Raw genomic sequence first — 25,247 nt, forward strand, 5'->3', positions numbered from 1 at the left:
CTCCCACACCACATGCTCCCAGAGGCCAGGGGGTCGTCCAGGCACGTCACCGTCCCTGGTTCCTCATCCTGAGGTCTCATGGCCCCAGCAGCAGAAAAACGTGTGAGGTCTGTACCCAGGGCCCAGTGGTCACGGACACCGCTTCTGCTTTGGCAAGGAAGGAAGCCTTGGCAGGCCACCTGGGTGGGTTTCCTGACTTCGTTCCAGTGACAGCTAATGCCACAAATGAGAACAAGGAGAACAAGCGACAGTTAAGAACAAAGGCAATGCTTTTTTTTTTTTTTTTTTTTACTTATTTAAAAAGGCCTTGGTGGCAGGAATATAGTGTAAAAATCATTGGAAAAACTAAAAGGCATCGATACATATCCGAATATACACTTTGTACATAAATTACATTTCCTTTAGTCTTTCTGAGTGAGGTCCTGCTTCAGCACTGAGGTCTAGTAGTTCAGAGGTCCCGGGAGCTGCACGTTCAGGCCGGCATAGTCCACCATGTACATTGGCCACTGCTAGAGAGAGGGGGACAGACAGTCCGGGTTAGGGCTCCAGGCGACGCGGAGAGACCACCAGAACACAGCTCTGCTTTCTGAAGGGCTTCCTCAGATTCTATTTATTTTAAGGCTGTGGAAGGCCCAGAGAGGGGATGTGCCCTCCATGGTCATGCAGTTCACCAGCGGCCTTGGGGCCTGGGCTGGAGCCTTCTGACCTGTTACCCCCGTGTCCTAGGGGCTAACCATGTGGGCCAGACATGGGGGCTGGAGGGAACTGGGGATTGGCTTAGAACAGGCGCTCACTCCCATAATCCCAGCCCCCTCTAGGCCTCATGTTCCAAAGAAGCTGCCATGTCTCTGGGCAGCGGGAGAAGCTAGTGACCCTCTGTGAGCACCCAGGCAGGGATAAAGGCAAAGTGTGAGCTTCAGAGTCTTCCAGGAAGGGGTCCAAGGATAAAGGAATCCTAAAATCATTTTCAACTGTGTTCCGATATTTTCCCCATTTGGACTTGGGATTTCAAAGCTAATATTTTGAGATTGGAAAGACCCCTCAAGTGTGTGCCCTTAATGAGGTCTTCCTCCTGGGTGGGAGAGAAAAAACCAGCCTCGTGGGAGAACAGGTGGAGCTTGGGAGGTGGGGTCTCCATCCACCACTGGCCAGCAGAGTCAGGTGGCCTCCGACCCTCGTTTTTCTTGCCTTCATACTGCGAGTAACACCCACATCTCACAGGGTTGTGGCTTACAGCATGTGATGTGAGCACAGAGATTAGTCTAGCATTGGTCTGCTCCAGGAACCTGGGAGTCACAGGGGGCCCTGCCGGGTTGGGTAGTCAGGTGCCCTCCCTCTCAGGCCCCAGCTGGCCCATCTGCACGGCGAGGATGTGAGCTCCCTCCCCGGGTGCCTGTGAGCATCCGATGAGGGGAGAGGAGGTGGACCATCACATAGGTAGGGCAGGCAGATGTGTGTGCAGACCACACTCAGTGCCCAGCGTCCCCCTGCACCCCAGACCCATGTCCCAGGATAGATGACCCTGCCCGCGTGCTGGGTGAAGGCCAGAGTCAGGTCCAGGTCTGTGCAACTTTACCACGAGTGAGATCTGGTTGGTGGATGCCACTGACTCCGGGTTAGAGGAGGAGGAAGAGGAAGACGAGGAGGAAGAGGAGACGGAGTTCCCTTCGGAGACCCGCTTTCTCTTGCGCTTGGGAATGCTGCTGTCTTTGGCTGGTGGGAGAAAGGGCTGCTGATGCTGGATGCTGGGGCCATTGGGTCTCGGCCTCCCGACCCTCCCAGAGAAGGCCTTTGTTCTCAGGTTTGAAGTCCCCTTCTCAGCACTCAAGGCTCTCGACCCACCAGCAGCTGAGGCCCGTCTCTCCAGCCTCCTTCCCTAACCAGGCCCCATGCCCCGCTCACCCAGCCTCCTGCTCCCGCTTACCTGTCTGCTCTGCTAACACTACAGCCTCTCCCCGCCAGGAGGCTCGGCTCGGGCCCGGGGTCTCCTTATACCCTCTCCACACCATCCAGCCTGCGGGGCCCAGGCCGCCCCAGAACTCGTAGACTCGGAGCTGCAGGGCCTTGGGCCTTGGGGAGAGTCACTTAATGGCCCTGTGCCTTCATTTCATCACAAGTAAAATGTGAGTAAGGTCCTGCGGGATTGCTGGGATGGTCCCATGAGATACTGCACCCGGCCCCCAGGAAATACTCAGAAACTGAGAACTAATACCGTATTGTGGCTACTCTTAGCACGGATGTGTGATGACCCAGACCTGACAGATGACGGGTCACAGGTACTAGGGGACAAGTCATGTCCCAATGGAAAGAAACCCTGGTTTAGAGCCAGAAGTCCTAAGCTCAAGCTGCTGCCACTTACTTGTGTGGGACCCTGGGAAATGGCTTAACCTCTCTGAGCCAAAAGGGGGAACCTCTGTGATGTGAGACTCCAAGGTGATTATGTGTATGAAAGAGCCCAGGACCAAGCCCGGCACAGAGCAGGACTCAGCAGGTGTTGTGCTGCTGCTGAATTAAACTGATGTGAATAAATAAGACTTACAAAAAGATTTGCGACTGTCTGCTACATAAGGGGTTTGGGGCTTGACTGAGCGAAGGGACGGGTGACTGAGCAGAAACCTGACACAGCACCCGGAAGGGTCTTAATGACAGAGTGAAGGCAGGCTGGCCCAGGGACAACTGTTTGTTTAGTTGGTGAAGAAAAACCAGAGCCTGGGGTCTGTGATGTGGTATAAATAGATCCTGGGAAATAGAAGACTCTGGAGCCAGGAAGGAGGGATTTTTGTGGGGGCTTCACATGCAAAAGGAGTCAGAGGTGCTGGCTCAGGGCTGTGGCCACCCTGGGGTCACGGTAAGACCTCAAAGATGGCCATGGTGTAGGAGTGGGGTGCGTGTAAGTGATGGTATCCAGTCCCTGATAATTTTTCCCAAACGCTCCTCCCTGAGGCCCCCATGTGCCCTTCTGTGTGTCTGCCTTTGACTTGGGAGCAGCTCCCAAACCCAGTCCCCTCCATACCCCGAGCGCCTAATGCCATGCCTTGCCATCAGCACACAAGATGTGGCGGCTTCTGGTTGGGCTGTGCCACCTCAAGCTGTGGAGTTCCAGGTAAACCTGGACCTATCTGGGGTTTGGGGGTCTCGGGTCTCAGGCCAGGGTGGGGCAGCCTTGCTGAATTCTGTCACTGTCCCCACTGAGCAGCCATGTTGGGGCCAGGAGTCCACGGTGGCCTGTGATTCGGATGGTCCTGACACCAGGCTCTGGGTGGCCACCAACTCACCCTGTGACCTTGGCAAGTCCCTTCCCCTCCCAGCTGCACAGTGAAGGGTGGGACTAGATCAGTGTTTCTTAATCAAAGGTGCACCTCCCAATCATAGGGGCCCACCCTTTCCAGTACTGTGGCATGTGTTCTTAGTCAGAATCACAGTCTACCAGGTTCCTGTGCCCTAAAATGTTCTAGAAGACCGGGGTCTGATGCAGGGGTTGCCCTACAAATGCAGGCAAAATCGAGGTGGGCCCAGCCAGTTTGACACAGCATCCGCCTGCCTCACCCCTGCTGGCCACATGTCACCCTCCCGCCTCTCCAAGTGGCTTCCACCATCCTACCTGACGTCCCCTCCTGCTGGTTCCTGCTTGTCCCTCATCCTCTCTAGCTGATCTGACACACTCAGCCATCTGAGGCAGGGCCCCTCTGAAGGGCCCCTGCAGGCTTCCTGGGGCCTTCTGGGGGTACTGGCCCTGCAGATGGAGGCTTCAGGTTCCCTCTGGAGGTACTGGTCTCGGTGGTCAGCCGCCTATTGCGTGCCACCTGGACTAGACCTATCCATAGACTCTGGTCCCCGAGAGGCAGAAGGGTGGTCTCTTTAGCCTCCAACTTACCTGGCACCTTGGTGTCGTTGCAGATTTCTGCAAAAGGTCTAAAAAAGAAAGAAATGAGGTCGCAGTCAGAAAATGAGGTTACCCTCCTCCTTCTCGCCTGCTCCCTGAATACGGGTGACATCTCTTGTTAGATGAGAGACTGCCATTAGCCAGGTAAAACCCGGATGAAAACGGTCAGCATCCCTGCCCAGAGCAGGCAGACAACTGCCAGTCTGGCGCTGCCAGTGCCTTGCCAGGCAGGTCGCCCCTCTGGGCCTGCTTTCATCTAGAAAGTGAGGATGTTGTCTGACCAAGTGATCAAAAGCGTGTACCTAGATTTATATAAATGGATATTTGAGACAATAGTATTTTTAAGATATCTTTCACTTTTTATTATTTCACTTGCAGCATTATTATATGAACCATGCCCCCTAAAATTAGATGCAGCCTAAATGTCCACCAGTAGAGGACATTATGGTCCATTCTAAACAGTCATTAAAGGGAGTCCTCATGCACGCGGACAGTGGTCAAATACACACAGGACTGCCAGAGAGGGAACAGCAAGTTTTACTGTCTACAGATAAATACTGTTTGATCTGTTTCCTTTTTCAAAATGTGTATCTAATAGGCATCAAAAGGAAAGTGGAAATGCAGGTGGAAAACCCCAGAGTATCTTTGGTGCTTCTCTCTGGGAGGCAAGCCTACGTGGGGTGCGCATTCTCTCCTGTTTTTCTGGAAGTTACTTCAGGGGGTAGACTGTAGATGGGAAGGGAAGGAAGCCTCTCCTTTTCATTTGAGACCCTGCTGAATAACTTAATTTTTTTCAGACACATGCAAATATTATTTTAATGTTAAAACATCCAGTGTAAAATTGAAAAGAAAATACAGGTAGGGGAAAAAGTAAGAAAGAAATGCACCACCGGTGTTACGTCTGCATGAGAGGGTTATGAGTTATCTTCTTTTCTTCTACCTTTTGGTATTTCCCAAGTTTGCTGTATATATTGTTTCTAAATCCAAAAATAATCAAATAAACTACTGTCTATTTTTAAAAAACACTGTAAGAATATTTGGTAAAATACGGACAGTAGTTATCTCTGGGTGGTGGGAATAAATGAATTACTGTTATTTTCTAAATAACAGTAAAATAGGTAAAAATGAACAATATTGTCAGAAAAAGTAAAATTTAATTAGAATTGAAAAAATAAACAAATACCCATGAATGTTGAGGCTGTGTGTTTCAGTTGAAAGGGGTTGGAATCAGGACACCTGGTGCTATAGACTGAATGCTTGTGTCCCCCCAAAATTCAGAAGTTGAAACCTAATCCACAATGTGATGGTATTTGTTGGTGGGGCCTTTGGGAGGCGATTAGGTCAGGAGGGTGGTGCCCTCCTGAAGGGGATTCGTGCCCGTATGAAAGAGGCCTCAGGTTGCCCCCTAGTCCCTTCCACCCCGTGAGGACACAGCAAGAAGAGGGCCACCTGTGAGCCAGGAAGAGGGCCTCATCAGACACCAAGTCTGCTGGAGCCTTGATCTTGGACTTCCCAGTCCGTCTCCAGAACTGTCAGAAATAAACCTCTGTTATTTACATACCCGGTCTGTGGCCTTCTGTTCCAGGAGCCTGAACGGACTAAGATACCTGGGTCCAGAGTCCGGCTGACCTACAGGGACTTACGCTGTCCCTTTCCTCACTCTGGGTCTCAGTTTCCCAATCTTTAAGGGGAGAGTGTTAAGCTAGCCCATGTCCTGGATTCTGTGCAAGGGAAAGGTCCCTCTCTCTCCTTTTCTCTCTGTCTCTCTCTCCAACTCCTGGCTGGGCCTGCTCTGGGCGTTCCCCCTTCCAATCCAAGCAGCACCCTCTCCCACGGCCCCGCCCACTCTGCCCACCCCAGTGCAGGTGCCAGGGGCACTCACTGGAGCTGGTTGATGATGACCATACGGACGTGCTCCCGAGCCTTCAGGATCTTCTCCAGCCGGTGTATGTCGTACGTGTTGGGGTTCCGGAAGGGGATGTCATCAGGGAGGCCTGTGACCTCGACGGCATCCGGGCTGTCCCGGATCAGTTTGTAAGGGACCAGCACAGGCCGGTTCAGGCCCAGCGCCTCACCTAGAGGGAACAGGGGGTCAGGGCGAGGGAAGATGTCCCATGTCAAAGCCAAGCTCTCTGGGGAAGGGCTGGGACCCAGCACAGCCCTGCTTAGTAGCCACCAGACCACAGAGAGTTTACAAGTCAACACACACACACCACTTTGTTTTTAAAATCCAATTAGTAAAACTAAAAATCCAATACCTAAAAAACCCCCCCATAAAACCAGTATTTAACGCTGATAATGGAACAGGTATTTTCACACACACCTGGTGGAACGATTTAAGTGTGCACGCCTGGACCTGACAAATGAGGACCTGACGTCTGCTTAAAATCTACTCCTATTGTGTTAGAAAAAATAAAAAGTCTTTACTTAGGTATTGATGGAGGACATGACAGGATGTCTTAGATTTGTTTTAAAGTGCTACAGTGCTCACAGTGTGCCCGCAGAAATGGATGAAACAAGACTGGCAAATGCAGGGAAGCACAGAAGCACAGAAGCTGGGTTTGGGTTACATGGTGGGTCACTGTGTCATTCTCTCTGCTTTTGTGTATGTTTGAAAACTGACTCCAAAATAAAAAGTGAAAAAGACACCGCAAACCACAAGCAGAGTCACCTCCCGTTACTCTCAAAAATGAAACCCCAACTCCTGGGGCCCAAGTCCTGGCTGGCCTGCCTCTCCCAGCTCTTGGGGAGCCTCCTCCGCCTGGCCTGCTGGCTCCCGCTCCCGGCCCTGCAGCCTTCTCCCTCCCCAGTCCCCAGACACTGAGCTGTTCCCTCCGCCTGGCAAGCTTCCCTCTCATGCTTGTCCCCTCCTGACATTCAATGTCCCTTCTTCCAAGGCGCTTTCTTGTTCACTGATCCAGACAGGCATGGCTACCCCCTCTCACCCCCACCACTCCTCACCACACTTCTCCATTTTCCTCTGTCACTCTCTGAAATTCTTTTTTTTTTTTTTTTTACTGTCTTCTACTACAATACAAAGTGGAGATAATACCACTAAATTCATCACAAATGAATGTATGTAGAGCACCTAGCACAGCCGGGCATGCAGTCATCTAGAAAGCGCTCCATCAGCAGTAACCTATCATCCACCGTGCCATCCTGGGTTCCGCCCTGGCACCTGGACGCCTTCAGCACGGCCTGGCACCACTCACCCATTCCATGTCCACCTCCCTCTGCAGACTGAGCCCCCGATGGTGGGATCAGACTCCAGCCTCCAGAATCCTCAGGGCTGAGTGCATGTTGGACAGACAAGTGTCTGCATGAACAAGCACTTGGCCGTGGGCCATGGCCTCTGCCACACAGCCCAGCCCTAGAAGAGCAGAAATGCTGACCACCGTCTCTGCTGTGTGCACCACAGAGAGGGTTTTTTTCCCCTTTCTTGGACGGGGAGAATGAGGGATCAGCTCTCATCAGTCACGGGTAGGGCAACTATGTCCCCAGGGAGCGGGCAGGCCTGCTGGGGGCAAGTGGCGGCCAGGCTAGCTGCAAGGGGGGGCCCCAAGGAAGGCTGCCCCCCAGACCCTGCCCTCCCCCACCGGGCACTGACCGTATTTCTCGTTGAAGAGCTCCTTCACCTGCTCCCGGAGGATCACTTTCTCCCCTAGTCTGTTGGCATCATCTTCATCTACGAGAAGAAGACGGGGTGGGGGTGTGAGGGTCAGCACAGCTGGGCCACTGTACCTGCTCTGTCTCCCACGTAGTGTCCCAGACCCTCTCCTGCTGGCACAGTCTCTCCAGAGCCAGCCCACTCCACTTCTGGCTTCAGCTCTACCTGTACATCCATCCATCTATCCCACATTCTCTGAACAGCTTCCCCAGCACAGGACTCCATGTCAGGCATGGAGCACCCGAGGAGAGGGAGGTGAAGAGCCTCCTCCCAGGAACTCACAGCCTACCAGGGTGGGGGTGGCACCCAGTCACAGTGCCCAGCCAGAAGTTCCACAGGGGACACCTCCGAGGAGATGTGGAGCATGAACAGGGGTGCCTACCCCGTCTGTGCGAGTCTGAGGAGACCCTCTGGGAGAGCAGGATGCAACTGCAGTCTCTTGGAAGGCAGGAAGGGGTTTGTGACAGATGGGGTTGGGGAGGGAAAAGGCACCAGATGCAGCACTGGCCTGTATGTGGGCACTGAAGGGTGAAAGGTCATGGTATGCTGGACGCGGCTGTCAGATCTGGCTGCCTTGCGGACCAAGAGCACCCAGGCCTGTGACCAGGGAGACAGGCAAGTTTTGGGAATGCGGGGGCTGCTTCCTGCCCAGTGTCCAGGGCAGCCCTTCGTGGGCACCTCCTGCTTGGACCGTGAGCTCCCCTCACCCATCTCCTTGGGAGAACAGCTGGGGTCAGTGGAGCCCCAGGTTCATGGCCTGGGCTGGGCCGGGGAGAGGGGAGAGGCGGGAAGTGGGAGGCCCAGGAGTGGATGGGATGGATAAGGGGTGGGTGGGGCAGGGCAGCCTGTGGGCTTGTGGCCTGGGTGGGGAGGGATCTGGAGTTCCAGGAAGGGCCAGGGCACCCTCGCACAGTAACCACACTGGCTGGGCCTCTGGGGCGGGGGTGGGGAGTGGAGCTGGAGGCAGGCAGGGAGCCAGGGCCTGGGCGATGAGGGCAGAACAGACAGAATGGGTTTGTGGAGAAAAACAAACCCTCCTGTTTTAATCTGGAAAATCTCACAGAACTTGGTTCCATTTAGGAGGCCAACTGTGTCTCCCAGGCGGGGGCTCTGAGCCACTTCTAAGTCCACTGTCTGCTGTCTCCACTGGCACATCACACCCAGGCCAGGAGGCCCAGCCCTCCCCAGGCCCCACCACTGGGAGGAGCCTCCGTTCCCAGTCTGGGGGTCACCCCGCAGCCAGAGAGCTCCCCGCACTGCCTGCCGCCCCTCCTCTTTCACCCACTTCCCCATGGTCCCTTGTCTGGTCCCCTTCGTGCCCGCACTCCTGCCTCTGAAATCTAGATCTGCCATATCGTGGGGTTTCTGAATCTCTCCCTTCAACCACGGCCAACCAGCCACCTGGGTGCTTCATGAGACACTGCCCAGGTCAGGCATCCCAGATAATGTCCTCCTCCTGTGTCCCCACCTTGGGCACTGCTAAATGTCAGTGCACAGCCCATGAAAGCACATGGGAGGGACCCCAACCCAGCCGGGGATCAGGGAGGGCTTCCCAGAGGAGGCGACAGCCAGGCCGCCCCCAAATGCCCCATGGGACGAAGCCTCATCTGCATGCTGGGGCTCCAGGCATCCTGTGGGAGCTCAACATGTTAGTGGACGTGGAAAATTTCCCCTCTCCTACATCCTGCTTGATCTGCGGGGTGGGGGAAGCGCCCCCAAACCAAGCTGCAGCTGACAGGGAGAGGTGGCAGCATGGGGCAGCCAACAGGAAGAGCACATGGGTGGGCCCTAGCTAGCAAACTGTGGCAGCAATTAAATGTCAGGAAAGTGGGACCGGGGCTGCCTGAGGGATGCTGGGGGCACCCGTGGGAAGTGTCCTGAATGTGATGGGGGGCTGCGCACCCAGCACACCCCACGTGCAGGCTGCCAGGCCCGGGACACGCGTCCTCCTGGTCCTCCGGGCTCTGCGTTGGGCCTTTGAGAGGATGCTGTTTTTCCCTAGCAGCTCCTGGCTTCTCCCCCGCCTTTTTGTTTTTATTTAATTTGGAGGAAGGGAGTTCCACTTTTCTTAAAGTGCTAGTTTTTGAATGAAGTAGGCCAGGTTAGCCTCTGGTGTTCTCAGTGGAAACTGAAGGCTGCTCTTCAGGCCGTGAGGGCAAAGGAGTGACCCACTTTCCAGGAGGTGAACCTGAACCCCAGGTGGAGCCCCCTGGCACCCCCCTAGCTCTGTCCCCAGCCCTCTGGCTCCACGTGGGGAGAAGGCAACGTGTCCATCTGAACACAGGCGAGTCAGGGCTCGGAGGTGCCCAGGACGGAGCCAGCCTCCCCTAACATGAATGGAAGCCACTGTCTACAGCTGGCCCCCGCGTCCCGGTTGGCCTCGATGTTGGGGAGGGAAGACATGCCCTCTGCTAGCCTGGCGGCCTAGTCAAGGGGGCCTCTTGGCAGGCGGTGGCTGGGTCATGAGACTCCTTCCAGACAGAGCCAGGCTCCTGCCACCACTGTCACACACCCACTGTCTGGAGAGGGGGTGGCCAGGCCTGTGGTCACTAGGGAGCTCCCCGAGGACGGCTGTGGGAGGTGGCTGTCCCAGTCTAGGATGGGGCAGGGCAGCCCAGGCATCCACCACCTCTGAGTCTGGTCTGCTCGTGGGCAAAACAAGGCTCAGGAAACCACCTCAGAAAACATGAGAACGTGGTAGTGGTTGGGGGACAATTATTCAGGCCTGTGGGGCCTTGGCCTTAAACCCAGTGGTCTTTCCCAGACTCCAGAGCTCAGCCCTGTTGCTGGGAGTTAAGACCACCCGCTCTGAAGCCTGTCTGGTTTCTCATCTTGGCTCTGGCATTAGCTTGTGACCTCGGGCAACCACCGAATCTCCTCGTTTGGAAAGTAGTGAGGACGACCACAGGGAGCTGCCGTGAGGACGAGGTGAGGACGCTGTGCCTGTGCCTGGCATGGCCTAAGGCCAGTTAGTTATTACTGTTCTTTTCTGGGGGACCTGCCTGAGCTTCTCTGAACCCAGGCTGGCTGTCAGGACACCAATGGCTGCAAACATTTCAGGTTCTCCATTTGGAAATGTCAAGGGTTCAGTGTGGAGTGTGGGTACCCTCAATGTATCTACTTGAATGCCTCTATACAGTGGGCAGAAAGGGGGTCCCCAGGGCCAGTGACAGGGAACATCCCTGGCCCAGCAGATTGCAAGGCAATCTCATTGTAACCCTAATGCTATGTGGTGCTTGAGAAATCACTCAGCCTCTCTGGGCCTCAGTTGCCACATCCCTCAAATGGGAATTCTGGTTTGTTGTGATGGATCCAATGACATCACATATAAAAAAAGTTTACGGTCTCAAAGTCAAGTTATCACCGATGCTATTATTAGATCGATGCCTCCGTATTGTGTGTAGTCTCAGGAAATGAAATTTTACCTATGAGATGTATCCAGGTAATGGAATTTTGTTCTCTTAAGTCCCTGGGTTTGCTTTCCTACTTCTGGGGAGAACATTTTTTAAAATGCATCAAGTACGCAGTTCTTATTAAGGACACAGTTGGGGGCAGGGGGTCACCCTCATGACCTGTCCCCCAGGGCCATCCAGAAAGTGCTGTTGAACTTGCCCCAGCAGCAGTGACCTGTCCTGCACCACCCAGGGCCAGCATTTCTCCCCCCTCTTCCTGTTTTTCCAGTTCTCTGGCCTCCTGTCTCACTGTTGTCTGCCCTAGAAGCTCTCATCTTGTCATTTCTAATCTACTGTCTGTTAGCCTGGGGATTAACTGAATTTTGCCTGGGGAAAGAAAGCAACCAAGCTTATTAAATCACAGCCATGCTATGTACACAATTTTAAGCCAATCATCTTGGGGTGATGCCTGGGGTGGCCCCACAGCCTTGTCCTGGGGCAAAGTACAAGAGCCCTGAACAGCCCGCTTAGCTGGAGGTCCCCAGCCCAGGTGGGTGACTGTCTGCTGATAATCATGATAAAAAACGGCCCAGAGGCAGCCAGCAGTGAGGAAGGGCTGCTCAGCCGGGAGAGACCAGATCTCCTGGGAGGGTGAGGGAAAGATTCCTCCCCTCCCCTCTCTACCAGGCTTGGGCTGGGCGATCCAGGCCTAGAGAAGACCCGGGTGGGTCTGGCTCTACAGAGAACAGAGGGTGGATGTCCACAGGTGCCCCGCCTTGGCGGGGTAGCTGCCTTGTACAGGGAGCAGGGGCTGCTCAGCCCTCCCTGGGGCCCTGTGATTTGCACAATAGCTCCCTTTCCTGGCACCAGAGCTTCACCAGGATAAAAGGGTGCCCTCAGTTCACCTCTTAACCCCTTCCAGGGCCTGCACATAGGGGAAGCAGGAATTCCGTCATCTCTGTTTTACAGATGGTGAAACCGAGGCTCAGAGAGAAGGGGATTGCTGTGCTGCAGTGGGGTGAGGAAACCCTTGCCTGAGCCCGTGATCTCATGTACCCAAGAGAAACTTTGGTACATGTGCCCAAGAAAACATGCTCAAGCATGCTAACAGCATGCTTAGTAATAAATAGCAAGATGCTGGAGGGAACCCAAAAGGCCTAGGACAGGAGATGGACAGACCAGTCAGTGGTCTAGTAAACTCAACGGAATATTACAGGGCCCTGAAAATGATTGTTAAGGGACAGAAGCAAGTCCAGGTCTAGCTACAATAGGGTATCTCAGTTTTAAACAAACAAACAAAAAAAGCAAAATGAAACAATTTTGGTTTAGGCGAGTATTACATGCAAAAGACATATTAAAAGAAGTCAACCTGTGGGAAGGGATTAAATCACGAGGGACAACAGCCATCAGAAACAGTTCTGGGAATCTGAATGCAGACTGTCTATGAGATGATAGGGAGTCAGTGAGTTCCGTTGAGTGTTACAATGGTATTGTGGATAATGTAAAAGAACAGCATTGTTCTGGGGAGACGTGGGAGATGTGTGTTGAAATATTTAGGCATGAAAAGTCAGGATGTTGGCAACTGACTTCAAACAGAGAAAGAGACAAGAGAGAGACAGAAATAAATGGGGTGGGGTCTGTGTGTGTGGGAGAGACACAAAGGGAGGGAGGGAACCTGGAACAATGTTAAGAATTAATGAATCCAGAGAAAGGATATACAAGCAGTCTTTATACTATTCTTTCTTTCTTCTTTTTTTTTCCTTGCAGTTTTGCAGGGAAAAAAACCAAGGGAATGACACACATAAAATTCAGAATATTTGTTCTGGGGAGAGAGGCAGACAAGATGAGGGGGAGCAGAGGGGCGGGTGTACAGCATTAGTTCCTGATTCTTAGATGGGTGGTGGGTTCATGGGCGGTCACTGCAGTATTTATTAACAAGCGAGCAAACAAATAGGGAACACAAATAAAAGAACAAAAATAAATGAATACTAAACGCAATGTGGCATCCTGGACTGGATTCTGGAACACAAAAAGGACATCACGGGAAAAACTGAAGAAATCTAAATAAAGCCTGTAGTTTAGCTAACCACATGGCACCCACGTTAATTTCTTAGCTTTGACAAATGTGCCACGGTTATGTAAGAAGTTAACACCCTCCATGGGTCAGATGGTATTTGGGAACTCTCTACTGTCTTTGCAACTCTTTGTAAATTAAAAATTGCTTCAAAATAAAAAGTTACGGCCATCAATCAACTGATGGATGGATCATTACATGCAGGATTGATGGCAGAGTAGGTCATGAGCCAGGGATCATGATGGATCTGATCGTGTATGGGGTCCTCTGGGGAGGGGGAGGGAAGAAAGCAAGCCTCCTCCCTCAGGGCTCCCTCAGGATGGGCTCTGTGCCTCCATCAATCCACGCCCTTTCCCTGGGGTGCGAGGCCGGTGATGGGTGGACCACAACCTGCCTGGGCAGGTGATCCATATTCCTCCCCGGGGCCCAGCTGTCTGACCTCCAGCTGACCCACTGCACACAAGAGCCTGGAACAGAGGGCTGTCTGGGTGAGGCCTCCCCTGTTGGGGCTACTTGGCCCTTTCACTGCGCCCCCCGACCCCGGCTTCCAGACATGGGGACGCAAATCCTCCGTCTGCTGATTGCACATGCCCGCTGGAGACTGGGCCTGCAACTTACATAGTGATGCTTTATTCCTCATGGCAAGCCTGACCTCTACGTGTTACGATCCCCATTTTACAGATAAGGAAACAGGCTCAGAGGAGACCAGGTGCCTGTTCAAAGCCACCAAGGCCACACGGTTTGCAATGGGTGGTGCTAAGACTCACACCCAAGCCTTCTGACCGCTGGGTGCTGCCTTCCTATCTGGGAACAGCCCAGCACCTCCCCGAGGGCATTCTGCCAAATGCTCCTGCAGCTCTGCGGCTCGAACCCGCCAGCCAGGCTGGGCAGAGCAAGTGCCAGGTCTGTCCTGGACAGACCATCCTGGGACCAGACACACCCATGGCCCTTCCCAAGGGAGATCACCTCCTTCCCTCTCCACTCCCCTTCCTCCGTGGTCCCAGCTACACAGCTGATGGGGCCAGGGACAAGTGCTGACCCATGGCCACCGAGGCCTAGGCCAAACTGCGGCCACAACTGGCCGGGTAGGGGATGCTGTGCACTCAGCACAATGAGCAGGGCATCAGAGCCTGGCTGGGGCAAGTGGGCAGAGGGAGGCAGCTGACCACACAGGCCGGGGCTCTGCTGGCTCACTTGGGGAGGGGGGCGATTTTGAGGCCACGATCTGATATACAACAGCAGCAGCAGCGAGCTCTGCTGCCAACAACACGGGCAAGGCGCTCCCCGTGGGCTGAGCCTGCTGTCTGTCTTCACGTGTTCACGGTTACAGCCTCAGCGCCCATGGCAACGCCTGACACACGTCAGAGGCGCTCGGAAGAGTGCTGTCCGAGAAATTACGCTCCTACGTGCCAGGCCTTCTTCTTAGATCTTTGCATGGATTCATTCACTCAGTCCTTCTAACAACCCTATAAAGTTGGTCCTAGGGGTATCTCCATCCTACAGACACGGAAACTGAGGCACACAAAGGAAGCCACCTGCCCCAGGTTACTCCGTGAGTCGGTGGAAGAGCCGGGGCTGACCCCAGACCACGAACCGCCTGGCCGCACAGCCTCTCCCTGTCCTTCTTGGCCACGAGGCCAGGGCAGGGGTACCTGACAGCCTACTGACTGCCCACCGGGACTGGGTTCCTGCATGAGGGGAGGGGAGAGTAGCTCTTGCTCCCACCCCATCCACGCTGCAGATTCTTCGTGCTCTCTCTGCACCCGCAACCCCCAAGCCCTCGTTTCCACCTGCCTCCTCGAGCACCTTTGATTCTGCACATCTCTGAACGGACACTCCAAGTCTCCCGCAAACCTGGTCCTCCTCCCTTCTTGTGGGTCTCCGGCCCCACCCTCCCGCATGGTTGCTCAGGAGAGAAACCTCCTCGTCTGCCTCCAACTCTGTGCTGGGATGAGTAGGTGGCCCCCAAAGCTGTTTGTTCCCTAATGCCCGGGCCCTGTGGCAAGTTTCTCTATATGGCAGAAGGGACTATACTGGTGTGATTAAATTACGGATCTTGAGATGGGAGATTATCCTGGATTATTCAAGTGGGCCCTAAAAGTAACCACAAGGGTCCTTGTAAGAAGGAGGCAAGGTCAAAAGCAGGAGATGGGACAGCAGAGGCAGAGGTTGGACGGATGCACTTTTGAAGACGGAGGCGGGGCCACCAGCCAAGGAACGCAGGCGGCCTCTGGAAGATGGAAAAGACAAGAAAACAGATTCTTCCTCTGAGCGCTGGGCTTTCCTACTTCATAGAGTGGAGGGGAAATCTCTTCCTAACGCGCCTTGTGTGGCGTCTGTAATCCTGCACAGTGGGGCCTGGGGCCATGAGTGCTCACAGCTGGACTCCCAATGTCCCTAACAAGACGCTTAGCCATGTCTCCGGGCCATGGGCACAAGAGAAGGGCCTCCCCCAGGGAGAATGGGGTTCTCCCACTGAGCACCAGGACACAGCCCCTCCTGATCCCCCGACCCCTACCAGCTCCTCCTTGTTTTTTTCTGACCCACAAAGGCTGACGGCACCAGGGCCCTGGCCCTCTGACTCCACTTACTCCCAGGTGATCTCACGCGCTGTTGGGGCTTTCAATACCAGCAGTAAGCCTGGGATTCCCTGTTATACCCCAAGCCTGGACCACTCCCCTGAGCCCCGGAACTGCCCCTGGATGACATCCCAGACCTAACATGCCACAAACATGCCTGATCCTCCCCCCACCCCACCAGCTCCTCCTGCACCTTCAGCTACCTACCTCCATGCTTCCAGAAACTCAGCCCAAATCCTCGAGGTCAAACTCAACTCCTCTCCCCCTCACAGCCCACATCAGCCAATTCGGTCGGCTCCAGCTACAAACTGCCCAGAGTCCAGGACTCACCATCGCTGCTGCCGTCACCGGGCCTCGCATGCATCACTACTAACACCTCCTTACACCCTCCCCTGCTGCCACCCAGTGTGTGCCCACCCAGCAGCCAGAAGGATCCTGTTAGATCCTAAATTGGATTCTGTTCCTCCTCTGCTCAGAAGCCTGCACTGCCTCCCAGCTCGCTCAGAACAAGGATCAGCATTCTGATCCAATCCCCCCACCATCGGCTTTCTCTCCCACTTCTGTCTCCTACCACATCCTCTGCCTGACCTCCCACCCTGGTAGGGGACCACAGGGCCTTTGCACTCGCTGTGCTCTGCCAGCAACGCTCCTCCCGATCCCTCTGGCCATCCCACATCTCTTGCTGTTAACTCCCTAAAAATAGACACCACCTCTCCCATCTGCGTCCCTGCTGCTCAGCACTTACATCTGGTACACTTTATCCCTTGCTCATTGTTCTCTGCGTCCACACCAGAACAGCAGTTCCAAGAGGGGGGCTTTCTTTCATTGGGGTTGTTCAAAAGCCCAGCACCCAGCCCAGGAGACACCCTGGAACTGTTCACGTACTAAGTTAACTGCCCCTGAGCTCTCAAACCTGAAGGGTCCTCTGCAGGCAGTGCTGCCCTGTACTCAGTCTGGGGCTCCAGAGGGCTCGGGCTGCGTGCCCCACCCCCACCCCCACGAGGTCTCTTTTGCCATCAGACCCCTCCCCAGGAGGTTGGAAAGATCCAGTCCACCCAGTAAACTGCAAGTGCTGGGCCATACTTAGTGCCCCACCCCCAGGCCTCCCCTTTTGTAGCTCAAAGACGCATTTATCAGCTGCTAGAGCTTCTGTTCAGCACGTGGTGCCTAGTGACCCTGAGAACTGATCTCACTCCAGTGCCAAATAAAGGCGTTGGTTGTTCCCATCAGCTTGGGTGGTCCCAGCTGGGGAACTGGTTTCTGTGGTGAGGTTTTCTGGAATGTTGCAGAAGAGTTTGAAGCCCCCCACTGCTCCCTTCTGGGGCCTGAGGAGCCCGCTGGCTAACAACAGCCAGGAACCTTGAGGTACCCCTCCCTACCTGGCAGGGCTGGGACCACTGACCAACCCAGGGGCAGGATGGGGTGGCCACGACCCAGCTGAGCCCCAGCTGAGTCCCAGTGGGCCAGGAAAGGGCGGAGCCTCCCTGACATCACACTGTTTCATCGCCCACTGGGCCACCTCGCCTGGAAGAAAGGAGGCAGCCAGCCAATTCTGGGCCTGGCAGCCGGGTGTCTGCCCACAGAGGCCTCCAAGCCCCGCCCAGCAGATGCCAGCTCTTCCCGGGAAGGCAGAAGAGAGATCATTACCGGAGCCTAATTAACAAAGAAAAGCAGAGATAATTAAGTGGAGAAACATGTGGCTGGCACTGGAATTGTGGTATCTTTAGAAACTTGAGAAAGGGCGGTTTTTTTCTGAGCTCTCAAGAGTGTGACAGAGCTGGAAGGGTGGAGAGGGGGTGGGGAAGGGAGGCGAGGGAGGCAGGGGCCTGAGAAGTGAATGTGTGACTGAGGGTGGGGAGACCATGGAGAGTGTCCCTGCTCCATGTGATCCGGAGGCCCAGAAATAGCAAGGTAACTTATCCAAGACCAAAGACAGTAAGTTCACTTATCCAAGGTCACACATCTCCTAGAGGGCAGCTGGGGACTTGTCCCTGCTCCTGCTCAGTCCCTCCCTGACCCCACAATACCCTCTGCTGAGGTCAACCCCAGGCCCAGCTCAGGGCCCCCTCTCCAGGAAGCCCTCGTCACACAGCACCCAGTGAGTGACAGGAGACCTAGCAGAGGCCCCAGCGGGGACAATGACAAGAGGTACCATCCCGTTTGGGGCTGGGGTCATTCCCTCCTCGTGTCCTCCCCGCAGATGGGCTCACAGCCCTCCACTTGGGAGACCCTTCACCCACAGCTGAGCTTCTCAAACTGGGCCTCAGACAAGGCCAGGGTGGGAAGTAGGTCAAGTGGCATCACCTATTTCATCAGCAGGATGTAATTTAACACAGTTCCTTAAGTTAAAACTAAAGTTTATGGAGCGGGGCCTTCCTAGATAAGGCTTGGGTCCTGGCCCTCGGGGGTGCTCGGGCTCCGGCCACGGGGACGTCAGCGGAAGAGCTTGCCAAGGCCGGGCCTGCAGGGTCCAGTCCACGCTGCAAAGCCAGGCCTTCCAGGCCCTCCACGCTCCGGCCTGGCCGGCCTCTCCGGCTCGCCCCTCCTGCACACGACATTTAGCCCTCTTTTCCTTGCCTTGGTGGCGCACCCAGTACAGCCCTGGTGCAGGATTTTGCCCACTTTCCAAGTAGGGAAAGCGAGGCCCAGGCAGGCAAACCGGACTTGCTGGAGTTGCACAGGAAGTCGGCAGCTCTGCTCTGTCTCTGGGGCCTGGAACCCCTAGTCTGGGCTGGGGAGTGGGGTGGGAGGGGGCCTGGCTGCTCACCCAAGAGCTCCCTCAAGCTGGCAGGGAGGGCTGCACTGCTGGGTCCAGAGAGAACCAAAAGGAGAGGAAGCTGGCCTGGGTCCTGGGGGAACCCCAGGTTCGCCCAGAAGGGAGCTGGGGCAGGGCAGCTGGGCCTGTAACTCGGGGTTATCAGCGAGCGGCTGTGGGAGGCTCAGAGCTGGGCAGCAGACGGAAGGGAGTCGCTGGGTGGGGAGGCCCCTCTGCACACTTCTGGATTCTATTTTTTTTTGGAAGGGGAGGTAACGGGGTTTATTTATTTGCTTATTTTTAATAGAGGTACTGGGGACTGAACCCAGGACCTAGTGCATACTTAGCACGTGCTCTACCAGTGAGCTATACCCTCCCCCACCTGGATACTAAGGGGCTGGGCTTCCAGGCAGACGGCACAGAGACGCACAGAGACGCACAAGACAGAGGCAGCGCCAGCTGGCAGAGCCCTTCCTGCCCTGTCTGGTGGGTGGCTGCTCAGATGTCGCCAGTGACAGGGGATTCACTACCTAACAAGGCTTTTTTTTTTTTTTTTTTAAACCACCACTATTCGAGAATAGTTCTAGAATGTTCATTTCCTTGATCCCTCTAGTGTTGCCTAGGACTCTGCTCTCTCTGATTTGCAAACAGCTGCCTGACTCAGCTCTTCTTACCCGCAAATCCCTCCACCTCCTTTCCCTGGGCTCTGCCTCTTCTGTTCCTTCACGGGCTCGTCTTCCTCAAGGTCCCTTGGAGGTCGGTGTGCTCCAGGGCTCCGCCATGGGCCCTCTCTGCTGGCTCCACACTTGTCAGAGTGGTGGCTGCACTGTCACTACTGACACCTCTAAAACCCTCTCCTGATCCCTTTTCACCCTGCAGCTCCGGCCCCATCTCCCCACTGCCACTAAAGGGCCATCATCTGTCCCTGGTGGGTTCCGTTTCTCTTCTCTCATTCTCTCCTGAGCCCACGATTCTACTTAGGTCCCCTCCTCTCCCTGAAACTGCTCTTGACCATGCTGCCCCTGGACCTCTGGGTTGCTCTCCACCCCCGACTCCCATCACGGTCCCGTCTCAGGACTGCACCTGACCTCGCAGCAGCACGGGGCACACAGGTGATTGCTCTCCTTCAGCGGTTTCTCACTTGGCTTCTGGGACATGACACCCACTGGGTGTGCCACTTCTCCCTCCTCATCTCTAACTTCTGGAGGGCCCCAGGGCTCATCCCTGGACTCCTTGTGACTGTCCATCCTCAACCCCACTGTGATCCAGTTTCATGACTCAAATACATAAATTACAGAATGGCTCCCGATTGCACGTCTCCAGTGGGACTCTCTCTGATTTGTAGATCTAACTGCCTACCCAATCTGTCCGCTTGGGTGTCAAATTTGCCCACCACTCAGATCCTCCCTCCCTTTCCCCCTCTAGCTGCTTGGGACAAAATCTTGATGTCATCCTTTATCCCTCTTTTCCATAACCCACATTCACTATCAGCAATCCTGTTGGCCCTACTTTCAAAATAGGTCCAGGGCCCCAGGGCCTTTGCACTGACTGACTCTTCTCCCTAGATGTCTCAACCTGGATTTCTACACAGCTCATACCCTCTCTTCATTCAGGCTTAACTCCTCGTGGCCTATCTAAAACTGTCCTCTTGACAGATGGTCCTATCTCTGTTGTATTTGTCTCCACAGCAATTGTCACTATTGAGTATGATACTATTTGTTCTTATTTATCGGTCTCCCTTAGTAGAATATAAACACCACATGGTATAGATTTTTTTTACTCCATATTCCCAGATCTTGGGTGGCAGAGTAGGCATTCAATAATTTTTTGGTGTATAAATGAATGAACTCAAAGGATTGTGAGCCTCAAGGGCTAGACAAACAAGACCGATGTTATAGATACTGACAGCCAGAAGAGGGCAGCAAAGAGCCACCCAGTGTGGATGAAAGGCGTGGGGCCAGGAGAACCTGAGCACATACTGTGTGACCTCCATTGAATTCCTTAACCTCTCTGAACCAGTTTCCTCCTGTAAGACTGGTTATTAGAGGAGATCAAGTGTGCTGGTATGGGAAGACTTGGTAATTGGCAAATCATAAGCATAAGGTGGATGTTAGGTGTCCACGGTGTGAAGAGCTGGTTGCCCCAGTGTCCACTGTTGGGGACAGGGCCCTTACATAACTATGATGCACCCTGATGAGGGAGCATTATAAAGTGCTTTAAAGACATGGGAAAATGCTTATGCTTTAAGTGTATGTGTATGTAAGTTTACGGAAAGAACAAGACACAAAATTAATAAGCTTGGGGAAAAATCTGGAAGAAATGTATCATCATAAAGATGAACAGTCATCTGGGTAAATTTCTGTATTTTCCAAATTTCCACCATGGGCATGTATTTGCCTTTCCCAACCTACTAGGATGTTCTGCAGCTGTTGCTACACCAGCTACCTGGGCAGAGGGCCTCTCCTTCCTTAGTCACCACTGATTCTTCTCAGCACTTCCTGAATGGCCCCCTTTGCTGTCCTGGGTTTGCATGGCCTCGGGCCCCTCTGGGTTTGGGGAGAGATTCACCTCGACTTGGTGCTGCTGAGGGCACAAAGAGAGGTGTCAGACTCACCCGGAGCCCCTTCCGCTTGCCTGCCAGTTCCCCAGGGCTTTGAGGACAGAGACTGGTCCCAGCCACCTGCCTCTCTGGCCCCTGGCCCAGTTTCCCTAATTATCTCAGAGCTGCTGCAGGCAGGTGGGTGAGGGGGGAGCAGCCTGGCCAGGTGGCAAGGCAGTACCTATGGTGTGCACCTCTCCCAGGCCTCACTCACTCAGGCCTCCAGGGTTGAGCCTGGTTTACTTGGCTCCTTGAAGCCAGGCCTGAGCTCACTCTAGTACAAGTCAGGGGCCTGGCCCCACCATCCCTCTGCAGCCCCAGGCCCTCAGCAGGCTCCCTCTAGCCAGTGCGCCCAATCCCCAGGGATCCCATGAAGGCCCGGGCCCACAGCTGCTCTAACCTGGAGCTTGGAATCCTACCCACCATCCTCCAAGGCTCGGTCCAAGTCCGTCTTCATCCCCAGCCAGGCGCCCACCCACCACTCAGCATGAGCAGGAAGGGACTGCTACTACTAGACACCAGTGGGGAAACTGAGGCCCCGAGAGCAGATGTGATGTACCCAGTTGGGGCAACACCAAAGGCCTTGTGGGGTCATCTTGTGACCCACACAAAACTGGCCCAGGAACAGCTCTATCCTTGCCTCATTTTTGGCCGGCCCACTGTTTCCAGGCCGAACTGTGAAAGCACCAGATTTAATGACCAATTCACCTTCGAAGCATAATTCCTTCTTTAGAATTCACCTTCTTGAGATGGCTCTGTTAAGAAAGACTTCTATGGGAGCCTTCTACAAATGACCTAGAAAATCTCAGCCATCCTTAGTTAACAGGGTCCCTCCCTTGCCCTCCCCAGGGAAGTCCCCATTCTTCACGACCCTCCCTCTGCAGCACCCTCCTCCCCCATGCTGCCTTCGCCTCTCCACCACCTCTTTCTCCCCTCCCATTGACCCAGCTTTCCAAGCGATGGTCTGCATACGTGTAAACCCTCCACAGTGGGTTGCAGGGATGGGCTTCCTAGAGGTTCAAGGCCCCAGAGGAGCCTCAACAGAGAGGAACAAGGGGCATTTCTCCAACCACCGGAGTGGACAGCTGGATGTCTTATGGGTACCAACTGGACAGGTGACATTCAAGACTTGGTGGGCTCCCTCCCCCTAATCCTGGAATCCTTCTGGAACTTGGAGACAAGTCTGGGGAAAAGGTACATCCTAAATGGACTCAGATTAACTTTCTGCCATTATGTAATGGGGGCTTTGGGTAGAAATCTAATTCAATTTTGGAAGAATTAAAAAAAAAAAGTTTACATGTCTTGCACTTCTGAATTTGTAGACTAAAATCCATCCCATATTTTTAGAAGATGAAAGAAAAAGGAGAAAGTCTCCATGCTCTCACTGTGCCCAGGATAAGGCCTGCCTCTTTGCCATTGCATGCCACACCGGCTCCATCCCCCACAGGTGCCCCAGCCATGTCCCCCGGACAATGCCCTCACTTAGGCTGTACCTTGTGTCAGCACCACACCACACCTCCAAGGCCCAGCTTAATGTCACCTCTTCCAGGAAGCCTTCCTGAAGCTCAGGAATAACAGTAACCCCCCCCCAACTGGCTGAGCCTTTCCTATTGCAGCTGGTCCAGGGCCGAGGGCTTTACAGACGTCTCTCAAGTATCAGCAGGGAGAAAACCATCCTCCAGTGCCCACCATTCATCTAGTTCAGATCACCTTGGGAGGCAGATATGCCATCCCATCTTACTGATAAGTAAGTGGAGGCTCAGGGTGTGAAATCATGAGCCCAGAGTCACATGGTCAGTAAGAGGGGTCAGGGACTTGAACATGGCTCTGAGCACCAACCTGTGCTTTCCCATGGCCCACACACCACCTCAGCTGACAGTCCCAAAGCAGATAATCTACCAACACGCTACACACGCAGAGCACCTGCCTCCGGTACAGCATTCATCGGCCATGGGAGCCAGGACACACCTTCCCCACTGACCTGACCTCCTGCTCCAGTTCACCTCAGAACCCCAAGAGCTCGCCTGCAGCAGGCTTTGGCGACTGTCTCTTGGACGGTTTGGGAACAGCCCTTTCTGGGGCAGAACAGCATCCAGTGACCTCTGGTGAACCCTCAGAGGCTCCTGTGAGTCTGGACACCTTCCCAGCCCAGAGCAACAAGTGGCATGAGTCAGCACAGTGCTGGCCTGCCAGCCCGTCTGCCCCGGCCCCTCCAGGCTGACACTGTCTGAGATGCCAATGCCTGGAAAGGTGCTGGCAGTTCCATCCCTGAGGGCTGGGGCCAAAAGCACTTTCCCATCTCTTCCAGGCAGCCTGCCACAGAGAAATGGGGGCAGGCGGCCACCATGGCAGTGATGCTGAGATTTCAAAAGCTGCTCAGACAGGAAGCTGAGCTGCCGACCCCCAAGCTGGAAGGCAAATCGTGGTCAGTGGAAGAGGTCACCCCAGGAAGGGGTGAAGGCTGCTGGCTGCCTCTCCGCCCCCTCAGCGTTTCTCCCCAAAGCCTGACATCCCCCTATTCGGTGGCTGCTCTGAATTACTAGCAGCCCGCCTGTAATCAGTGGGCCTCCCTGTCTCCCATGGGAAACAGGGAGTCAGGCCTGGAGCGAACGGCTCCTTCATTACAGTCTGGGCGTCCCAGGCAGGTTACTGAAGTTCTCTCAGGCCTGTTTGTCTGGAAAAAGGTGACCAACCGTGCAAAGAGCTGAACTCACAGCCCAGCACACATGAGGTGTCATACGTGACTTTTTCTTTCTTGCTTTTCAAACTCATTAAAAAATGGGGACGCCCCTGGCAGACCTGTATTTTCAGGCCTCCATGAGGCCCTTTGCTGTGAGGAGTGGCCGGGGAGCACAGTGGGGGCAGGAGGAGGCTGACAGACTGCCTCTCCGTGTTTCCACTCTCCATCGGCAGAGGGAGGCCTGGCCACTCTTCCCGCTGCCCGCACCAGCACCCACTTGGGTGGACACCGAAGTTGGGGCAGGCAGTGGCTTGAAGCTGACTCAGCGGTCACAGTGCTGACGGGGTGACGGGGCCCGTGATGCAGGCAGGGCAGGCCGTGGGCCACAGGGCGCCCACCACGTCCTGGAGCAAGGCAGGTCCACAGAGGGCTGAGCAGCCTGTCACAGAGCTGGGATGGGCCCGGAGCCCCAGGTGGCACCAGGGAAGGTGTGTCCTGGCTCCCATGGCCGATGAGAAGGGAGTCCACAGGCCTGTGATGTTCTCATGAGCATCTGAGCCTTGTCTCCCTGTCCTGTCCTGCAGTCCCAGCTTGCTTCCCGGGGAGGCACTCACTCCCGCTGCGGTCGTCCGAGCCCGGCAGCCCCAGACCCACCTCTCCAAGGTGTGCAATGCGGATCCCGGGGCCGCAGCTACTCCAGATCATGGGTCTTGAGGCTGGACAGGCCACCTGCTAGCCGTGTGACGTGGGCACATCACTGAAACGCGAGCCTCAGTTTCCCCTTGTAAGTCGGGCTCCCGTGCCTAGCACAGGTCTGAGGCGTAAACGAGATGCCTCCTCTGTTCGTCACTGTGACCGGAGTACCTAGAACACTGCCTGGCCCTAGGCAGACCTCCAGAAATATGTGTAAGACGAATCCATGTGAAGCAGTCAGCACAGGGTCGGACACCCGTAATCTCTCGGCAAGATTTCTTCCGGGGCCACCTCTGCATTTTGCTGCTGTTACCTTCACCGTCTCTACCTTACTAACGTCATCTGGTTGCTTTCGCACCTCTGAGAGTTCTGGAAAAACACCTCTGGTGTAGGCTTGGACCCTGCTGCTTACCCAGCTGACCCCCTGCCTCTTCTCCCTGCTCTCCACGTTGGCTCTCCCCTGAGGCCCGATCAGAGCCGTCCTCAGCGGGAAGCCCTCCCCAAGCACCCCTCCTCCTGCTCCTCCTCCCTGGGGTCCCTGCGGCTGCCACATCACCACAGCCCCTCTCCAGTTCACCCCTTCCCCAGAAGCCCATCAGCCGGGCCTGGGCACAGGGATGAACAGCAGGGTCAGCGTGCTCGGAGTGAAATCAGATTCCAGAACTGCAGGCTTTCTCTGTTCCCAGCACAGCCTCCCCGAGGGCACCAGGAGGGCAGCAGCTCCAAGTCGGGGGAGGGGGAAGGCAGCAGGTGAGGGGTCAATGTATACAGCTGCCTCCTTGGAGGCCCTGGCCAACCCTGACAGCTGACCAGGTGATCATGTCGCCCCCGCAGGGACAGCCTCTGCTCATTCAGGGTCTGGGAGGGCCAAGATGTAGCCCAGGGGGAGGATGGGGCGGGATGCCTTGAAAGGGGCCAGGAGAGG

At 54.9% G+C, this 25,247-nt stretch overlaps 1 protein-coding gene and 1 long non-coding RNA gene across 8 annotated transcripts in view; one reads left to right on the plus strand and one right to left on the minus strand.

The window, feature by feature from the left end:
• Positions 1-270: 270 nt before the first annotated feature.
• The window catches only part of GTF2IRD1 (GTF2I repeat domain containing 1), a 95,657-nt gene continuing 70,680 nt past the window's right edge, over positions 271-25,247 (minus strand). For all 7 annotated transcript variants that reach the window (XM_032459515.1, XM_032459514.1, XM_032459516.1 and 4 more), the window contains 5 exons: positions 7,491-7,568; positions 5,766-5,958; positions 3,875-3,912; positions 1,577-1,713; positions 271-509 (listed from right to left, as the gene is read on the minus strand). In XM_032459515.1, the coding sequence (XP_032315406.1) occupies positions 441-509; positions 1,577-1,713; positions 3,875-3,912; positions 5,766-5,958; positions 7,491-7,568 (515 nt within the window). In that variant the 3' untranslated portion in view covers positions 271-440. The remainder of the gene's footprint in view (positions 510-1,576; positions 1,714-3,874; positions 3,913-5,765; positions 5,959-7,490; positions 7,569-25,247) is intronic.
• Positions 5,967-24,447, plus strand: LOC116657449. Its single transcript, XR_004312520.1, has 4 exons — positions 5,967-6,377; positions 7,903-7,907; positions 23,380-23,387; positions 24,437-24,447. It is a non-coding gene; the product is annotated as an uncharacterized LOC116657449 (long non-coding RNA).

This window comes from Camelus ferus, chromosome 18 (genome assembly GCF_009834535.1).
Source record: "Camelus ferus isolate YT-003-E chromosome 18, BCGSAC_Cfer_1.0, whole genome shotgun sequence".
Taxonomy (NCBI): domain Eukaryota; kingdom Metazoa; phylum Chordata; class Mammalia; order Artiodactyla; family Camelidae; genus Camelus; species Camelus ferus.